Below are 17,537 nucleotides of genomic sequence, written 5' to 3' on the forward strand. Positions count from 1 at the left end.
TAGGAACTAGTGTTAACTCATTACAGCATATTTTTGGCTAAATATTTCTCGAGTTTGATGCTCTCTATTGACCTTTGGGCAACTTAACAGGTACATCTCCACATGGGATATAATGAATTGAGTTCTGATAATTTATATCTGCATTGTGTCCCTAGATCTATGTCCTGAGGTTATGTACATACAGTGTGGATCAAAGGTGTTTCTTATTTTAAGATAGAGTTGATTATTTGCAAAATAGTCACTGTCTTTCAATATATCAATACATGTACTTTTTTAAAACAGGCAGGGGGATGTGTGTGTTCATGCTAGTATTGCGAAAGAATTATTTTTCCATATTCCTCAGCAACACACATGGTCCAAATCCTCACTTATTTGATTTCTAGGTATTTTGAATAACTATCATGAGAAAGATAAGGTGGGTGAGGTAATATTTTTTTATTGAACAGCTGTTAGTGAAAGGGACAAGCTTTCAAGCTCCACAGAGCTCTTCTTCAGGTCCGGGTTCAGAAATGCTCTTATTTCCATTCACCACCACTTTAAGGACAGCAGAAATAGGAAAAATCTGTCTTTCAAAAGGTACCCTGCACTATAGTGGATTTTCTGGGTCCAGCTGCCATCTAGCGTTCAGGCAGGCACATTGAAACACATAGTATTTGTCTATATATTACTCAAATACTGTATACAAAGAGCATGAGCTAGAGTTATAAAGATTTTCCTTTTTTCTTCAGGTGCAAGTCATTTTATGACCCAATCCAGAAAAAGTGTTTAGCACCTCTGAGGTCACAAAATGACACAGGCTGGTTGAATAGCACCAGCCTACCATCCAAGGGAAAATAGGGAAGTGGGTTATTTAACACAGGGAATTTGTATATAGCTCTATGCCCTCCACCTCCAGCAGCAGAACTTCATCTTCTGAAGTAACTTCCCCTGCATAGTCACATGAGAGAAGAATGGCTCTCATCGAGCCAGGAATATTCAAATAAAAACTACCTCATCCCTTCTCATAAGAAAGGATTTGCTCCTACACCTCAGTGTTGCTGTTGTATTTTGGTTTTCCCTTCCTCCTGCCCAGCTGTGAGAGAGGAAGTCTTGTTCCCCACCCAGCATCACATTTGGCATGGGAAACTCTAGTGTAAGGGATGCTTCACTTGCCTTACTGTTCTCCACAGTGAAACTGTTACCCAATAAAAAAGCACGGGCTGTGCAACATCTTTAAGCTTATTTCAGGCAAAATGATTTTGATTGGTATTATGCTTAACTGATCAACTGTGTAGGAACCCACCCATGGTAAGATGTAAATATTTGCATGAAGGAGTAGTCATGCAGTCCTAATTGAAAGTCTGTGGCTGCAACTGGGACATTTGGACAGGGAGTGAGGGAACAGAAGTGTATTCCTTCTAACTAAGAGTGAGGAAATGGAGTCACAAATTTGGTAGTTGCAAGGAGGCAGTTGCTATCTCTTGTAAATATGTGATAGATTGTGTGTGAAGTAGGCAGACTCTCTCTCACACACACACACACCCCTAAGTTTTAAAGGTATAATCAGAATACAAATTTCAGAGGGGTAGACGTGTTAGTCTGTATCAGCAAAAACAATGAGAAGTCCTTGTGGCACCTTAGAGACTAAAACTTATTTGGGCATAAGCTTTTGTGGGCTATAATCCACTTCATCAGGTGCCACAAGGACTCCTCGTTGTCTTTTTCAGAATACAAAGTTTGCTAGTTTGACTTTTTATTTTTTTAATAATTAAAAACAGTTTTAATATTAATCAAAATTGGCCAGCAGCAATTGTGTGTGTAATATGGTCTAAACGCCTTTAGCATTTTGAAAGACAGAATGAAAATATCTAACAAACCAAATATGTACAGAAACTTTTCAGACGATCCACTAATAAAGCAATGTTTTTTCTTTTATTGCAGACATCTCTCACATCAAGTACTAGTTTATACATTTCCATTTTACAAAACAAATCAGTTTAACATCAGAACTTCTGCACAGTTCATATTTCACACTCAAACTTCTCACAAAAACCCATAGAGAAAATATATTGGGCAGACCTGCTAAGACATCACATTCATATCTTAGATTTAAAAACAATGAAGCTGTGGTGAAGTTCAAAAGGTTTTGATTATTTTTTTCCTACAGGGCCCCCAAGAAATGAAACTCTAATGAGTTCCTTCTCCTTAGCCCCTGAATTATCATGCAATTCTTTTTCTCCACTAGGGCTAATTGTTTAAAGTTGGCCTGGCACTGGAGTTTCTAATTAAACATTTCTGTAAAACTAGCAAAATATAACTGTTCCAAGGAAATTTATCAAGATACCTGCTGGTGCTTGTATTTTAAGATACAAAACACCTTTTTCCACACTAAGGCCTGGTCTACACTAACCCCCCAATTCGAACTAAGGTACACAACTTCAGCTACGTGAATTACGTAGCTGAAGTCGACGTACCTTAGTTCGAACTTACCGCGGTCCAGACGCGGCAGGCAGGCTCCCCCGTCCACTCCGCGTACTCCTCACGCCGAGCAGGATTACCAGAGTCGACGGGGAGCACTTCTGGGTTCGATTTATCGCGTCTTGCCAGCCGCCGAACCAGCGCGTAAGAAATAAAAAACAACCACGTATTTTCAAAAGTGATCATAACTTGGTGTCTCAATTAGACATCCAAATTTAGAGGACACTTCTGAAATTTTTGGCCCTAGTTACTAATCAGTCCCTAAACTGACTAATTTTTACTCTAAAATGTACAGTAACTGTTCAATGTACCCACTGATATCAACATAATTCTAAAAATAACTCAGACTGCAAAGAACAACTAACCTTTAGGCTTTGAAATTAGAAAAATTAGCATTAAGATTTAAAATACTGTAATTTCTTTAACTGTAAATTTTAGAGCTTGACCTGTGCCCTCATATGTGCTTATACAGTATGTAGCACAATAGAACCCTGATCCTGACTGGTCATTACTGTCATAACTATCAAATAATAATTAAGATGAAAGTCTGGACTACTGTCTTAATTTTAATTAAAATGGGTGGGGAGGGTTGTTTTTTTGGGAGGTAGGTCAATGAGTTATGAGAATCTTTTGGATTTCAAATTGTATTTAGACTTTGAGGTAGATTCTCTCCTGGAAATGTATGAGTAAATCCCCTAAACAGTTAATGGGAGCTACACACACATCAAGTAGAGAATATGCAGGAGGCAGCATCAACTGAAACCAATGGACCCATTTAGCTTATGGTCTTGCTTTTAACTATTTAGCATAAAACCCACTTCATTTCTCAGACTTTTGCCTGAAGGCATGACAGGAGGTGCGTACAGAGTTTTCTTCTTCCACATTACATCTTATTTTTTAGGAACAGCAGTCAGTTAGGTCTATAGAAGTAATGGGCACATAAGTCTAAAAAATAAATGTGTCTTCTTTTCTCTAGGTATTTCTCTAAACATTCCCTGCAATAGCAACTGAAATCATTGTTGAATCACTCTTGCACAGTGATAACATACAAGTGTCCTGAAGTGTGCCAAAAACTAAATGTGATTGTCTCCAAAGTGAGGTCTGGGATCATGTGATCTACTTCTACATTTCCTTCACTGGTGAGAACTTCTGGACAGACTGATAGCACTGTAACAATTTAGAGGCTTTATATGAAAATCTCATAAGCAACAATCAACCTTGATCACATTGGGGGAAAACCATGAGAAAACTGGAACCAGGAGCAATAAACTTTCTCTTTGTAACATATGACTTAGAGCATTAGTTGCTCTCTATCTTCCAGTGTGCTATATAAATTTTAAATATCACTTTTATGGGATTGTGTCCTTTTTTCCTTTAACTCATTTAAGCAGCCATAATACTACACAGGAAATAAAATTTACAGCAAAACTGATGTTTTATTTACACAAACCACAAACTTTGTTAGAACCAGTTCTATAACAGTTTCAAATGGGTCTGATTTCAAAACCCTATTTAGAAATCAATTTGTAATAAGATATATTCAGAAGTATATTACTACCCATTTAAGTGCAACATGTGACCTTACATGGGACGTTATTTTCTAAATTCCCAGAGTATGTGACAACTGTTGACAAACTTAGTATTACCACACTTAAGTGTAGTTGTGGTATTCAATTTGTGGCATCGTCCCTTTGTAGGGGGATTATCTGAAGCTCTTTGGCTATTCTCTCTCCTATGGCTCGACTACTTGCAGCAATTATTCTTCGTGACATCAAATCAAATGGTCCTCCTAGAAACAAAGTCAACAACGTAACTGGCTCATAGTCTTAGAAGAATTTTAATCTTGACAAAAATGAGAATTAAGATCAACTGTCAAAATGCAATACTTAGTCTAGCAGAAATTGTATTAAATCCAAATCTTAAAAAAAAATATTTTACAGTGTGTAAAATCAAATTCTCAACACTAACAATGTAAAACACAATCCAGTAGCTCATTCATGTATATAGCAACCAAATTCTTCATGCTACCCAACCTTAGGAAATGCTGCCAAAGGGGACAGGCTCCTAACTCTACTTGGTTTATACTGCGCACCCCCTAACAATACTAGAAATGTGTTATATTAATGGTTGCATAAGGGAAGCAGCAGACATTTAACATGTTTCACTTAAAAAACACATACATTTGATTTTTAGTTTGGAGAAACAGTAAAGGATTTGGTGAGAAATGAATCAGGGAAAAGACAGAATAACAAAGCTGTGTGCTGAAGGAGATTGGGAAGGCATCCTCCACGGAACCCACAGAGTGGCTGAAGAGATGTTTCACTGGGGTGACTTCAGCCCTGTGGCTGATGTAAATCCTGCATGCCTCCAATTTGACCCTATCATTGAGGTAAAACTAGAAATTGACCCTTGCACTGCACAGGGAATGGCCATCAGAAATGGGGACCACCAGGACCATGGAGGTGGGTGGGAGCTCTATTATCCCTTAGTGTGGGTCTAGACAGTCTCCACTTTCTTTGAAGCCTCTTTTTGCCATCACTTACCCAAACATGGAAGGGTTTTACTGTCTGTGGTTGAATGTATAGCACCACTTTGGCAGAATTAAAAATTTGTTATACTGGCACAGAAAAATTGTAAGTACACCTCTACCCTGATATAACGCGACCTGATAGAACACGAATTCGGCAAAGCAGTGCTCCAGGGGGGCGGGGCTGCCCACTCCAGCGGATCAAAGCAAGTTTGATATAACGCGGTTTCACCTATAACGCGGTAAGATTTTTTGGCTCCCGAGGACAGCGTTATATCGGGGTAGAGGTGTATTTAGCTAATGTAATTAGTTCAGATCAAGTTCTGTCCCTGGATAAGCATGCACAAGTCTCATTGAGTTCAGCTGGTACCTAACATTAATATCTGGGAGAAGAATTCAGACTTATTATTGACTTTCATATCCTAACAGGGAATGATTCTACTGCAAGAGACTCAATGCTAGTGAGCAAGAACTTCTGCTAAGTGAACTAAAGGATAAAACAAGTGACAACTATCTCTGTGCATTAATTTGATGGAAACACTGTTTAATAGAGTTAAGAACCACCCAGATACTAGGATGGCTGAAAATCTTACTGATATGGGTCATCGTTATGGTTTGCCAGGTGGTTGATTTAAAAAAAAAAAAAAAAAAAAAAAAAAAAACACACAATTTCCTGAAGGTTCCCCTTCATTTACCTGATACATCCAGCAGCACTCCACCTGCTTCAGTAATGATAATTCCAGCTCCTGCCATATCCCAGCAATGAATGCCCATCTCATAATATGCATCGGCTCCACCAGTTGCCACAAGGCACATGTTTACAGCTGCTGTACCAACAGCTCTAATCCTAAAACAGATACGAGATTCATTAATTGAGAGTAGTTTACGGGAACATCAAAATATTAAAACTAACCAAACAGTGTATACCAGCCAGCGTGAATAAAGCAAAGAAGGAAACTAAGGCTAATGTTAAGGCATATTACTTGTGAGACATAAGCCAGTTCCTCTGTTTTCTCCTGCTTATTTTTTATCCTAATTGCAAACAAGTATGCATGCATTCATTCCCAGATTTCAGTTAACTAGTGTTAAAAAGAAAGAGTAATAAAGTAATTTAAAGGAAATCACTTTCAAAATTGCTTTCAAGGTGAAAGCTTGAGGTGTGTTTAAATAATCCAAGAAAAACATTATTAAAAATATCCATCTTTGAAATAATGGATAGTCCACTTTGCTTTGTGAGTGCTAATTAATGTGCAATTTAAATTGTTGTCTGATTGGAAAAGTTACTTAGCTTTCACAACTGAGTCAATAAGCAGCTTTCTTGACTTTTACAAAAACGTAAATGTAATTCTCACAAAAAATAAACAACTATGCAATGTAAATCAGCTATAAAGAGGACATTTTCAATATTCTTTTCTGTTTCATATTCACAGTGCTCTTATCAGCATTACTGCCCCTGAACAAGTTGTACAATTATCTGACAAGTTCACTAAAAGACATCACATATTTTCATATATCAGACAGTTATCAATAAAATATAGATTGAATTGTTATATAAAGCAGGGTGGTGCTCAAGTCATGGCAAGAGCCAGTTAATCATCTGTGACCCTTGATTTACAAACAGCATATAGCTGGCAGCTTAGAACTTCAAAGTGAAGATTCAAAATGGAACAGATGATACTACTGTGCCCTGAGCAAAGGTAGTTTAACTCTTCATTTCACAGAAAATGTAAAATCTGAATTCAAGTATAGACAGGTGATACCTTGTTTCATTATATCAAAAATCTTTGTGGAAGTATGAATGGCATATGTGCTCAAGGAACCAGAAAGGAGTCTAAGAAACCTGGAAGAAAGGATATTTCCTCGTCGGGCCCAATCCTGCAATCCTTACTCATGTAAATATTCCCACTAAACTCAGTAAGAGTACTTGTGTGAATAAAAGTTGCATGACCAGAACTGTAACTAGGCATTTTAGCGCCCTGGGTGAACAAGCATATTTGCACCACTACCGTTTTTCCATCATCATTTTTCTGCCTCCACTGTTTTGTGCCCTGGGCGGCTGCCCTTCTTGCCCCACCTGGGTTACGGCCCTGTGCATGACTGGACCCTTAAAGCCACATATATACACACACAAGTAAGGCTGGTCAAAAAGTATCCATTGAAACTGTGTTTATGATAAAAAAATTGGCTGTGGAAAACTGGATTTTTGTGGAAATTTTTTTTGGCCAAAAACCAAAAAAAATACAGTCCATGGCTGAATTTTTTTTGTCTGCAGGAAAAAGAAAAAAAAAAAGAAACAACTCTGAAAAGCTCTACATAATAGTTACAGTTTTTTACCTCCTGATTTTTCTCCTTAGTTACATCAGAGAAGGGGAACCTAGATAACCTGATAGATCTTCTTTGTATCTAGTTTCTATGATTTCACATGACTTTTTCAAGTGTCTCTGTACCAGAAGGTAGAAAACATGATTTCAGAAAAAAATAGAAGACTTCGTTTTTAGAACCCAGTATAAAATGATACTTTTTAGACCAAAGAACTAACGTTTAGTTCAAAGCATATACCAAAGTCTTTAAATCCTCAATGGTGTTTTGATTGGCATGGTTTTGTACTATATATCCTACTTTCTAAATAATAGTTAATTAAGCGGGTTTTTCAAGGTAAATTCCTATTCATTTTTTTTTTCATTCAATGCCTTGGGTTTAAACAAAGCCACGAGGATCTGTAAGAATAGCTGAGATTACAAAGTTTAGTACTTCTCTCCATGGGCATAATTTGGGGAGGTGCGGGCGTTGCACCCCCCAAACTGCAAAATCAGGTAGGTGCAGAATTTTCCCTCCTCCACACAGGGCCACCGTTTTCACCGTTTAAGAGGGACAGGGTGGGTGGGGGGACACCTGCTCACCCCTGAGTTTTGTACCAGAAGTCTGCTCGTGGTGCACACCCCAGCCCCAGGAAGAGCTCTTCGCTGCAGCACCGTGCAGTCAGGTCCCTTCCTCCAGGAGCCGGGGATTCACCCCTGTCAGTTTCCTCCTCTGCTGCACTAGCTCACCCATCCCGTCCCAATCAGCAGCTGAGACTATATGGAATGACAATCCTCCGAACCAATAGTAGCGGGGCAGTGAGCAGGTCTCTGAGGGTGGGGCAGGCAAGGAGGGGGAGCACAGGGTCTACAGTGGTGGTGGGGGGGTAGCATAGTGGTGGGAAGGAAACGGAAAGCACAGGGCCTCCAGTGATGGGGATATTGGAGCCGTGGGGAGGGGGGGGGCAGTCAATCTTCAGGGGAAGGGAGAGGAGAGGGCATAGGGCTGTGTCCTGAGGGAGGAGCAGCTGAGAGGGAACAGTCCCTAGTGCAAGGATTCTGAGGGAGGGGGAGCTGCAGAAGGCTGGGGGGCTAGGAGCAGCTAAGTGGGTCTTGGGGTCAGTTTGCCCTCAGAGAAGCAGGGAGTCACCTCTCCTCTCCATGGGAAGAGGCCGGGAACAGACCCTTCTGGTCCAGAGCCATCATGTCCACTAGTGGTTGCAGCTTCAAGGACACGTAGGTGTCCATGCTATGCTGCAAATTCTGCTAATAGGTGCTGAGCTTGTGGGGGATGAAAGCTGTTATTTGGGCCAACCTAGAGATTGACCTGTACTCCACCGACATCCAACTCACCAAGTAAATTCCCTTCAGATACCACCAGTGGGCATCTCAAAAGCTGACTAATGTTATGGTAGCGCCCAAAGACCTTAAACCAGTAGGAGTCCCCCATTGTGCTAGGCATCATACAAAACATTAAGACCACCCAGTTCCTGCTCCACAGATATCAATCTAATCCTTTTAATTCCATATGGCAGGCAGGTGTTGTTTTTTCCATTTTACAGCAATGGGAACTGAGGCAGTGTCCAAACACAGAATGGTACTTCAAAAAAATGTATATATACATACACAAACTCTAAATAATAAACAAGTCTGTTTTTTTCTCAACTTTAAAATATGGAATTTTCTCGGTGTTTGGTTTTAAATATTCTCCTGTGAGAACTGCAACTCAATCACTGCAACGTTGTGTTTAAGAGCCTCTGGAAAGTAAGTTGACTTTAAATTGAAATGAAAATGACTTGAGTGAAACTGACACTTTCCTGTTTAAAGTCAGTTTCTAGTCTATTATTATTTGTATTAGGGTAACACATCTAGAGCTCCAGGCAGGTGCAGTATAAACTCACAGGGCCTTGCCCTAGTAGGGTGTTTCCAAAAGTTAAATTATCTATTCCACGCTTGGTGAACTGCAAAAAAGTAAGTAGCATAAATGATAGACAATCAGATTTTTCTACAATTGTTTCAACTGCTGTATTCAAGAGTAGTAACAAAGTAAGAATATACATTAAAATTTTTAAACCTAACCACTGTCCCTTTATTTAATTTTCTTTCTTTATACAGGAATTAGATATAGTGCTCTTGTCAGCTAATTTTTAAGTTATCTGCAAAAAGCTAGAGTTTTCAGCTGCTTAAGTAGCCCCTGGAATCACCCAATCGGAAATGGCTCCCTGTCCACGCGCAACCCCACTGGCCTGACTGGAGCCGCCTCCCCCCCTCCAAATATAGAAGTCAAACTACCTCCATGCCTCTCTCTCATCATGATAAATAACAATGTTGCGTAAATCTTGTCTCTTACGTACAGTTTCTTGGTAAAAGCCACAAGACAGCTTGATTTAAATTGTATCATCCTTTTTTTTTTTTTTTTTTTTTTTTTTTAAAATTACAGCAAAGAAAGCTGAGTTTGACTGCCATTTTCCTTTCTAAAAATCATGTTTGGTGTAAGCTTCAAGCAGAAGACGAAAAACAAATTAAAAAATACCTTACCCATGAACAGGAATACTGAGAAGCCTTTCCATGTTAGAAAGAACTATCTTTAAAGTCTCTGGTTCACGGTTAGATCCCATTTCTGTTACTAAAAGTGATTTTGTAATATCTGGGAAGGGAAAAAGTGACAATTTTTTTCCCAACACTTTGACTTACATAAGGACAATATTTAAGCATATCATGCACTTTCACTGATTGCTCATTGTAATAAACATTCATCTCACATGTTCACTTTATATTCAATATAGCATAGAATTAACTACTTTTGGCTAGACACTAACAGGAAGAAAAAAAGGCAGCACTATCCAGTCTCACTTTGTGAGTGTGTTCACTGGGGTTACTTATAATCGCAAATTGCGATTCTTGGTAAGAATCAGAACATTTTTCAAATCGTTAAGGTCTTAATGCAGCCAAGTATTTAAACATGGACTTAATTTCATGTAAATTGAGAAACAGGTGAACAGTGGTACAACTAAAGTTAGGCCTACAATTTAAATGTTTCGCAGGTTCAGGGCTGAAATAAGACTAATTTTTTGGTAGATTTGTCACTGTTTCTAAACAGACCAGTTTAACAAATATAGATAAAACTCCCAAATTTCTTAATTTTACTTTTATTTTATAACATTCACAAGCATGTTATGTGCTTCAAAGAAAACAAAATATGGGATCCTTCCTCAAAGGGCTTACACTCTATGGGTAAATAAGTGTACATTTGTGCAGGTATGTGAGTGAGGAATAGCTATGAGAAAAGGAGACATTATACATCAATGGTTTCTAATAATTATATTTTGGAAAAAATAAATGTAAGAATTTCCATCCTCATTCCCCTTCCCAAAATAAGCTACTCAGTTCAACTCACCTTCTTGTCCTGATACTCGAAGCTTCTGACCGTTGCAAAATGCACCTTTTCCTTTCCTGCCAGTGTACATTTTGTCTTCCACACAACTGTATACAACTCCAAATTCAATCTGCAAAGAAGAAAGGTTTCTTTTCCATTAGTGTGGAAATGCCAGTTTTACATAAAGAGAGTAGTGGTTAATAATAGGTTATGAATTTGATTTTATTTCTCTGTTGGATGTTAATAAAATAAATATACCTTTTTGTTGACAACAAAGCCAATCGAAACTGCCACAAATGGAAACCTTCAAAACAAAACAAAATATTTTACTAATTTATAATTGAGATATTATGTTTCTTTTGTTACTATACATTTTTTAAAGTCCTAGTTGTATTCCAGCCATGTAATAACAGAGGAAATATGGAGGGTGTAAGCTACCCTTCGTCACCAAACAGGCTCAGCAATGCCAACTGTAATTACATAGAGTTTATTTGTTAATACTGCATCTTTTGCTTTCAAACTTTCAGGTTGATATTTGCAGCAAAATGGGTGTTTTCTTCTAACTTTGTACTAATTATACTATATAATGCTAGTCTCTCAAGGCATGCCAACTGTTAGTTACAGCTGGAAAACATTCTATTTGAGAGCATTATAGTACTTGCAGAAGCACTGCTACTCTGGTAATACTTGCCTGGCTGTTTCTAATCAAATATAAGCAAGAAACTCAAGATCTATAAAGAGATGCAATGAATACAATTGGAAACACCATTAAACATGGTTACTTAAATGGTTCCAAAGAAACAGCAAAAAAAATTCTAGTCTAAATGTTGCCCAATTTAAGTAGTAATCATGGACAAAATAAACAGATATACCTGTGTACAAAGTTAGTAGTTCCATCAATAGGGTCAATAATCCACGTGGGATTGTCTGTCAAGGTACTGCCTTCTCCAGCTGCAACAGATTCTTCTCCAATGAAACTAGAGTAGCCAAAATATATTTAAAACACGAATAGTTTAAGAGGCTAGAATTTAACTTTGCAGTGGGTGATGTTTATCATTCTTAAAAGAAAACCAGATGTAACCTGAAAATTAAACAGCAATTATTAATCTGAAATTTATCTGAAAACAGCTAAATTGCAACTGGTATCTTAGCAAGCTAGAGGGCTGCCTGTTGAGGAATGATATTTGTGGTATTAGAGATAAGGAGGCACAATGGTAGAGCTAGTAAAAATGTTTCTATCCTTTAATATTAGTTTACAAAATTTAGCATTATTTTAGACATAACATTGAAGTTTCTCGTCTTATTAGAGCAATCTGGTTTACCATTTTTCAATATATCCAGTGTCATGAGGTCATAGTACCACATAAGGATGTAAGAAACTAGAGGACAACAGGGAATTTTGGCAAAATTGTTTTATGTAAACTGTACTAAACATAAGCAATAAGTCAATTGGGAGGCTGCCTTGGGGAGGATCGTCAATTAAGCAAAATATATGAAATTCCCATTCAATAAACCATTTATTTCTGAAGAACTGGGAAGGTTGAGGGATATAATTAAAAACTCTGAAGAGAATATGTTCAACTATTGGTCATGTATGACCAGAAGGCCTTTTCCTGTGCCAAAGTGTACTATGACTACACACTGTCAGGTACAAGTAGAAAATCAGAAGTACGTCTACGGACCTTATAGTAAGTGCCACTTAAATATTTCACATCTGAAGTTATGGAGTTCTTCCTTAACTTCCCGGCAATCTCATATTAAATTTCCTTGAGAAAAAAAAAAAAAAAAAAAAAAAAGACTCCATACTTTAGCCCTTCACCCACCATTTCCTCTTCTCCCATGAGTAGCAATTAAAATATCAACAGAAGATGTACCTGTGAGAAGGATATTTTTCTTTTATAGAAGAAATAATCATTTTTTCCACTTTTTGATCAGTGACTGTCACTAGATCTGCTGGTGAGCTTTTAACCATAATGGATATTTCCTCTTTCAATGCTTCCCGGACTACCTGTAAAGAATATTATTTTGTTTATAAGAAACTTCAGGAAATTATTATTATTATTTAATATTTATTATTATTATTACGGCTTCCAGGAAAGTTCAACACATCATTATTCTTTTCTGACTGTAATAATCTGATCCTAATTTACACACGTGCTTAACTTTATGTACTGCAAGTAATCTCATTTAAAGATGGAACATCAGTCGGCTCCGTTTTCTTAGGAGCTGTTTTAAAATTTCTTGCTAAAATATTGTAAGAGTATTATCAATGCTACAAAGCTGTAATGAAACACTAAACGCTGCACCTAGGTAAGTTATTTTCAGGCCAGGCCATGCACATGTGACTGAATCTCTACCTCCCAGCCAAGAAAATCCTATTGAGGACTTCTAATGAAATGAGATGAACCTTTGTTTGAGGGAATGTTTACTGAGGCAGTTGAAGGGACTTCAATATTTACTGTGATTCTGAAGACTGTGTGGCTGGTATATGCCCTCGTCTTACTTGGATACACAGTAAGAGGCTACTGTATAGAAGCAGAGGCAGGAAATGGAGACCTGGCCATCCACCCTACCCCATGGCTCCTCAGAGATCTGCTAGCTCTTTTTCTTGCTCTCCTGCCATGTTAGACCACAGCCGGAGAGGCAAACCACCTATAGTGAGAGAGTAGGAGCTGTTGCCTGGCAAGGGAGAGAGCCTCAATGAAAGGGAGAGGAGGGAAGGAGGAGGCAAATTGTCTGTCCAAGGGCTAGAGAGGCACCATAGTGGAAGCAGGCTTCCTGTGAGAAGAGACACAGAACTATGGAAAAACCACTCAGAAAATGCTGCCAGTAGCCATGCACACTGAAGTACAGTACAAAACTGTTCAGACAAAAAGACAGTGGTATGAGGGACAAATGAGATGCTGCCTGCTACAGCAGCAAGGGAACTTAAAGGGAAACACTTTTAACCAAATTTAAGGTACCAAAAGCGTTTGTGCAACAAGGAGAAAGGATAAACCACAAATCATTGCTCAGTATCAGCCTCAGGCGTTGCAAAGATTTTTTCCTAAATTAGCCCAATCGAGAACAGGATACCTTCCTATTTCGAACTTAATGTCATTTTGCTTAAGACGATTACGCTAATTTATGTTTGTTTTTGACAAAATATAGAGGTGGAATATCTGGGCAAACCTAAAAGTAAAATTCCCCTATAAGACATACATGAGTTTCTCTAGAAACAGACAGTAATTTGTAAGTAAGTTTACATACCTCTCCAGCCTTTCTTGCTAAAGTAACTGCATAATCCATGCATTGTTGCCAAGGATCAGCCATCTTATCCTCGGTACAGTACCTATTGGGTAGATTTGTTAACACAGATACTTAATACAGTAAAAGCTGTGTCATCTGGCACTTCATCAACCAGAAAGCTCTAGAAATAGGCATTTCTGATATCTCCCAATACAAATCTTCAATGGGGTTGCCAGAGGTCTGGTTGTCCCTGCTGCTCCTAGGCAGAAGAACGGCCACAGGGGCTCCGTGTGCTACCCCCACCCCACACGCTGGCTTCGCAGCTCCAATTGGCCAGGAATCATGGCCAGTGGGAGCTGTGAGGGTGACACCTGTGGGCAGAGGCAGCGCACGGAGCCGCCAGGCCGCTCCTCTGCCTAGGGATATGTCGCCGCTTGAGGTGACCATCACCTGGATCTGGCACTCCGAAACCCCTTCCACACTCCAACCCCCACCCCTGAGTACCCTCCCACGCCCAAACTCCCTCCTTCCATTGGTAAGTATAACTCTTAGTTAACCGGAATTTTTGACTAACCAGCACCTGCCATTTCCCCAACATGCCAGATAAAGCTCTTACTATATATAGAAAGTTTTACAAGTCCTCCAAAATTGTTGACCTGTTTCTGACTTCAACATCCCCTCTCTGCTGGAATTTATGCTCATACAAAAATGCTGGACAATGAAAGCTTGCCTGTTCTCCACAGTACAGGGGTTAATTCATGAAAACACTAAAGCTTTGCGTTGTTCGTGTATTGTTGGGTAATTTAAAGTTTATATCATTATTATTATTTTTCTATACTTTTAAAAACAAGCAGGCAAGATTAAATCCAAGACACTATTAAGCATAGACCCTGAAACTGGAAAGACATACATGCGTGCTTAACTTTACATACGGTGGGCAGTCAGCAACTTTGATGGGAATACTCACCATGTGTAAACTTCAGCACTAATATATGGCTTTGCAGGATCAGGGCCATAGTGGTGTTATGATCATGTTTTTAGACAATGTCTAATGCTCAGTCAAATTGTTAGAATTTTCACTATAATTTGCTTTGGATGAAAAACTGGCTGACTATTTTTAAACCAACTTTGGGTTAAATTGTTTCAGACATTTTAAAACCAGAGTGCAAAATAAGTAACTGTCCTATTTTGGAGATACATTTCACACTCAGACCCCTCAAAAATGGTTAATTCCACATAGAAAAAGTTACAGAATATCACAGTTATTTAGTACACACTTGCTTTTACATCCTCAAGATATTCTGCACCAGTATGAAAACACATTATCAATATTATAATTTAGGTTAGTTTGCACAAGCAGTGTACTATATAATGTACTACGCAATATTTTTAGATAAGATTAATTTTAATGACATAAAATTAGTGTATGACCCACTAGATTAAGTGAACTGTAGGAACCTCTGGCATTTCCAGGGATTATTTATTTATTTAAAACAGAGAGTAGAGTCCTAGTACTCCAAAACCTATTCTGGAGAACAGTGCTTTAAACCTGATGGATCCACCACAGCACTCCATCAATACTGCTCCTGAAACTGAAAAAGGGATTGCTAAAAAGCAATGCAATGCAATGCAAAGTATTCTCTCCATGGCAGAAGGATCTGTTGAATTAAGAGCATTCTGGCATTGTCATTAAATATCATAGCACTTATAATAAAAACAGTTGTAGAAATGTACAAATAATCATGTTAGGCTACTGGATTTAGTAAGAACGGCATTAAGTAGAATAAGGTTATATAGCCAGTAAAGATGGATCAGGATAATGGGTGAAGTTACTATATTTCAGGTTCCCCAAGAGAGGAGACTGGCGGGGGCGGGCAGGGGGCAGCTGGAGGGGGTATTTGGGGAGACACTAGAGGGGTGCATGTGTTACTGGGAGTGAGGACTTGCCTACAAATGGGAATTGACCAAAATAACTGTTCTGATAATGAGCTCGGCATAAGTCCCTGCGTGGGCACTTGTTGTGCAACGGGAGCGCCCTCTTCTGATTTACTTCAATCCACTTCGGAGCCACCGCGGATCCAGGTGCCGCCCGCCCGATGGCAACAGTCACAGCGGGGAGCAGCCACGAAGGGTTTCAAACCCCGAGTAACGGCTGGGGCTCGCTACGGAGCAACCCCGGAGCGCCGCAGCCCCCGCCCGGAGCGGGCTCCCACACACCGCCGGGCCGGGGTGACGACACACAAGGAGGAAGCAAATCGTGACAGTTTTCAACCCAAAGCCCCATCCCGCCTAACCCGCAACCCCCGGACCAGGCGGTAGCAAGTCCTGGGAAGTAGCCAAGAAGGTCACGTCCGCGTGGCGGGAACTGCGACTAGTAGCAAAAGCGGAGGGCTGCTGCTGGTTGTGCCGCTACACTCTGCCCCTCGGGCGCCGCCCCGGGCTCGGCCGCTGCCGGGGACGCGGGGCTGGGCCGGCTCCGACACCGACCCGCCCGCAGCAATCGGATGCCGAGTAGCCCCTGGCGAGGAGTCCCGTCCCCCCCTTACCTCACACAGCCCGTGCCGGGGTCCTTATCCGTGCTGGTGGTGAGTCAGTGACCCCCGCAGAACCATCCCGAGGTAGTGCGCATGCGCGAGCGGGCGGAAGCCCTTCGCCGGCCTCTGCGGTAAGTGTTAACCCTTCCCTCCCCTCTGCTCGATTTACTCTCCTCCCCGCGCGGTCTGACCGGCTGTCCCTCTGCGCCTGCGCGAGGCGACAGCACCCAGCCAATAGGCGTCCCTCTCCCCCGCTTTGCAAGTGCTGTGCAGCCCCCGCCCCGCATTCTGTCGGTGCCCGCAGCACAGCGGGGAGAGGGATGTTCTCGGTGGCGGAGGACGAGGGGGTTTAGACCCGGTCTCCCTGTAACGTTACTGGCGGGACAGTGGGGATTTCAGGGGACATGACACGCGGGGACTCTGCAGATTCTGGGGCCGGGCAGATTTGGGGCAGAGGCATTTATCCAGCGCGCGCTCTCGCTGTTCCCTGTGGCCCAGCGGACCCCCACTAGTGCTCTCCATCTCTGCGGGCCTCCCCTCTTCCTGATCATTGTGCTAGCTTTCATTCCTGCTTCTGTGATGCAGAGGTGGATTAAGCCTTTGTGGAGCCCTGGGCCAGAGCAAGTGGGGGCCCTGCGCTCCTGCCAGGGAAATGGGGTTAAGGCATGGGGAGTTACCTTGTTCTGCCCACCCGGCACTCCTGCCAGGGAGTGGGGCAAGCCCCCATGCCCCAATCCGGCAGGAGTGGGGCCATGCCCCAACCCCGCTCCCTAGCAGGAGTCTAGGCGGGCAGAGTGGGTTGAGGCACAAGGGCACCCCCAATTGGCTGGGGCCCCTGGGCACAGGCCCCATTGGCTAATCCGCCACTGCTGTAGTGCATTCCCATGGTCTACCTACCTCATTGCCATCCCAATTCAGGGATAATGCTGCTGTATTCCCTTTCCATGGTCCAGTAATGGCACCCACTCTAAGCTCCCCGGCCAGCACCTCTTTTGGGTGCAGATCCATGTCTCTTTCTCCCTCCTAATCAGGGTATTTCCATGCTGCAAAGTTCCCTGCCTACAAGGTGAATTCCCCAGCAAATCAGACTGCCTCAGCAGGCCTGCTTTGCCTTCCCA

General features: G+C 40.9%; 1 protein-coding gene across 2 annotated transcripts; it reads right to left on the reverse strand.

Annotated features, from left to right (window-relative positions):
• Positions 1–1,889: 1,889 nt before the first annotated feature.
• IMPA1 (inositol monophosphatase 1) lies at positions 1,890–16,620 on the reverse strand. 2 transcript variants are annotated; one of them, XM_005301503.5, is made up of 9 exons: positions 16,432–16,620; positions 13,907–13,988; positions 12,532–12,665; positions 11,530–11,634; positions 10,916–10,961; positions 10,679–10,787; positions 9,820–9,928; positions 5,680–5,831; positions 1,890–4,246 (listed from the first exon to the last, which is right to left on the reverse strand). In XM_005301503.5, the coding sequence occupies exons 2-9, from the start codon at positions 13,967–13,969 to the stop codon at positions 4,128–4,130; spliced, it is 837 nt and encodes a 278-aa protein (XP_005301560.1). In that variant the 5' UTR covers positions 13,970–13,988; positions 16,432–16,620; the 3' UTR covers positions 1,890–4,127. The 2 variants fall into 2 exon arrangements, 1 of the variants encoding a protein (XP_005301560.1); XR_006173081.2 differs by lacking the exon at positions 9,820–9,928 and having other exon boundaries at positions 16,432–16,602.
• Between the last annotated feature and the right edge of the window lie 917 nt (positions 16,621–17,537).

Source organism: Chrysemys picta, chromosome 2 (genome assembly GCF_011386835.1).
Source record: "Chrysemys picta bellii isolate R12L10 chromosome 2, ASM1138683v2, whole genome shotgun sequence".
In the NCBI taxonomy this organism is placed as follows: domain Eukaryota; kingdom Metazoa; phylum Chordata; order Testudines; family Emydidae; genus Chrysemys; species Chrysemys picta.

Coding starts and splice junctions, on each gene's coding strand:
- IMPA1 (XM_005301503.5), bottom strand. CDS start 13,969: ATGGCTGATCCTTGGCAACAATGCATGGATTATGCAGTTACTTTAGCA. Junction 12,666..13,906: donor TAGCAAGAAAGGCTGGAGAG/GTATGTAAACTT, acceptor TATTCTTTACAG/GTAGTCCGGGAAGCATTGAA. Junction 10,788..10,915: donor GCTTTGTTGTCAACAAAAAG/GTATATTTATTT, acceptor TCTTCTTTGCAG/ATTGAATTTGGAGTTGTATA.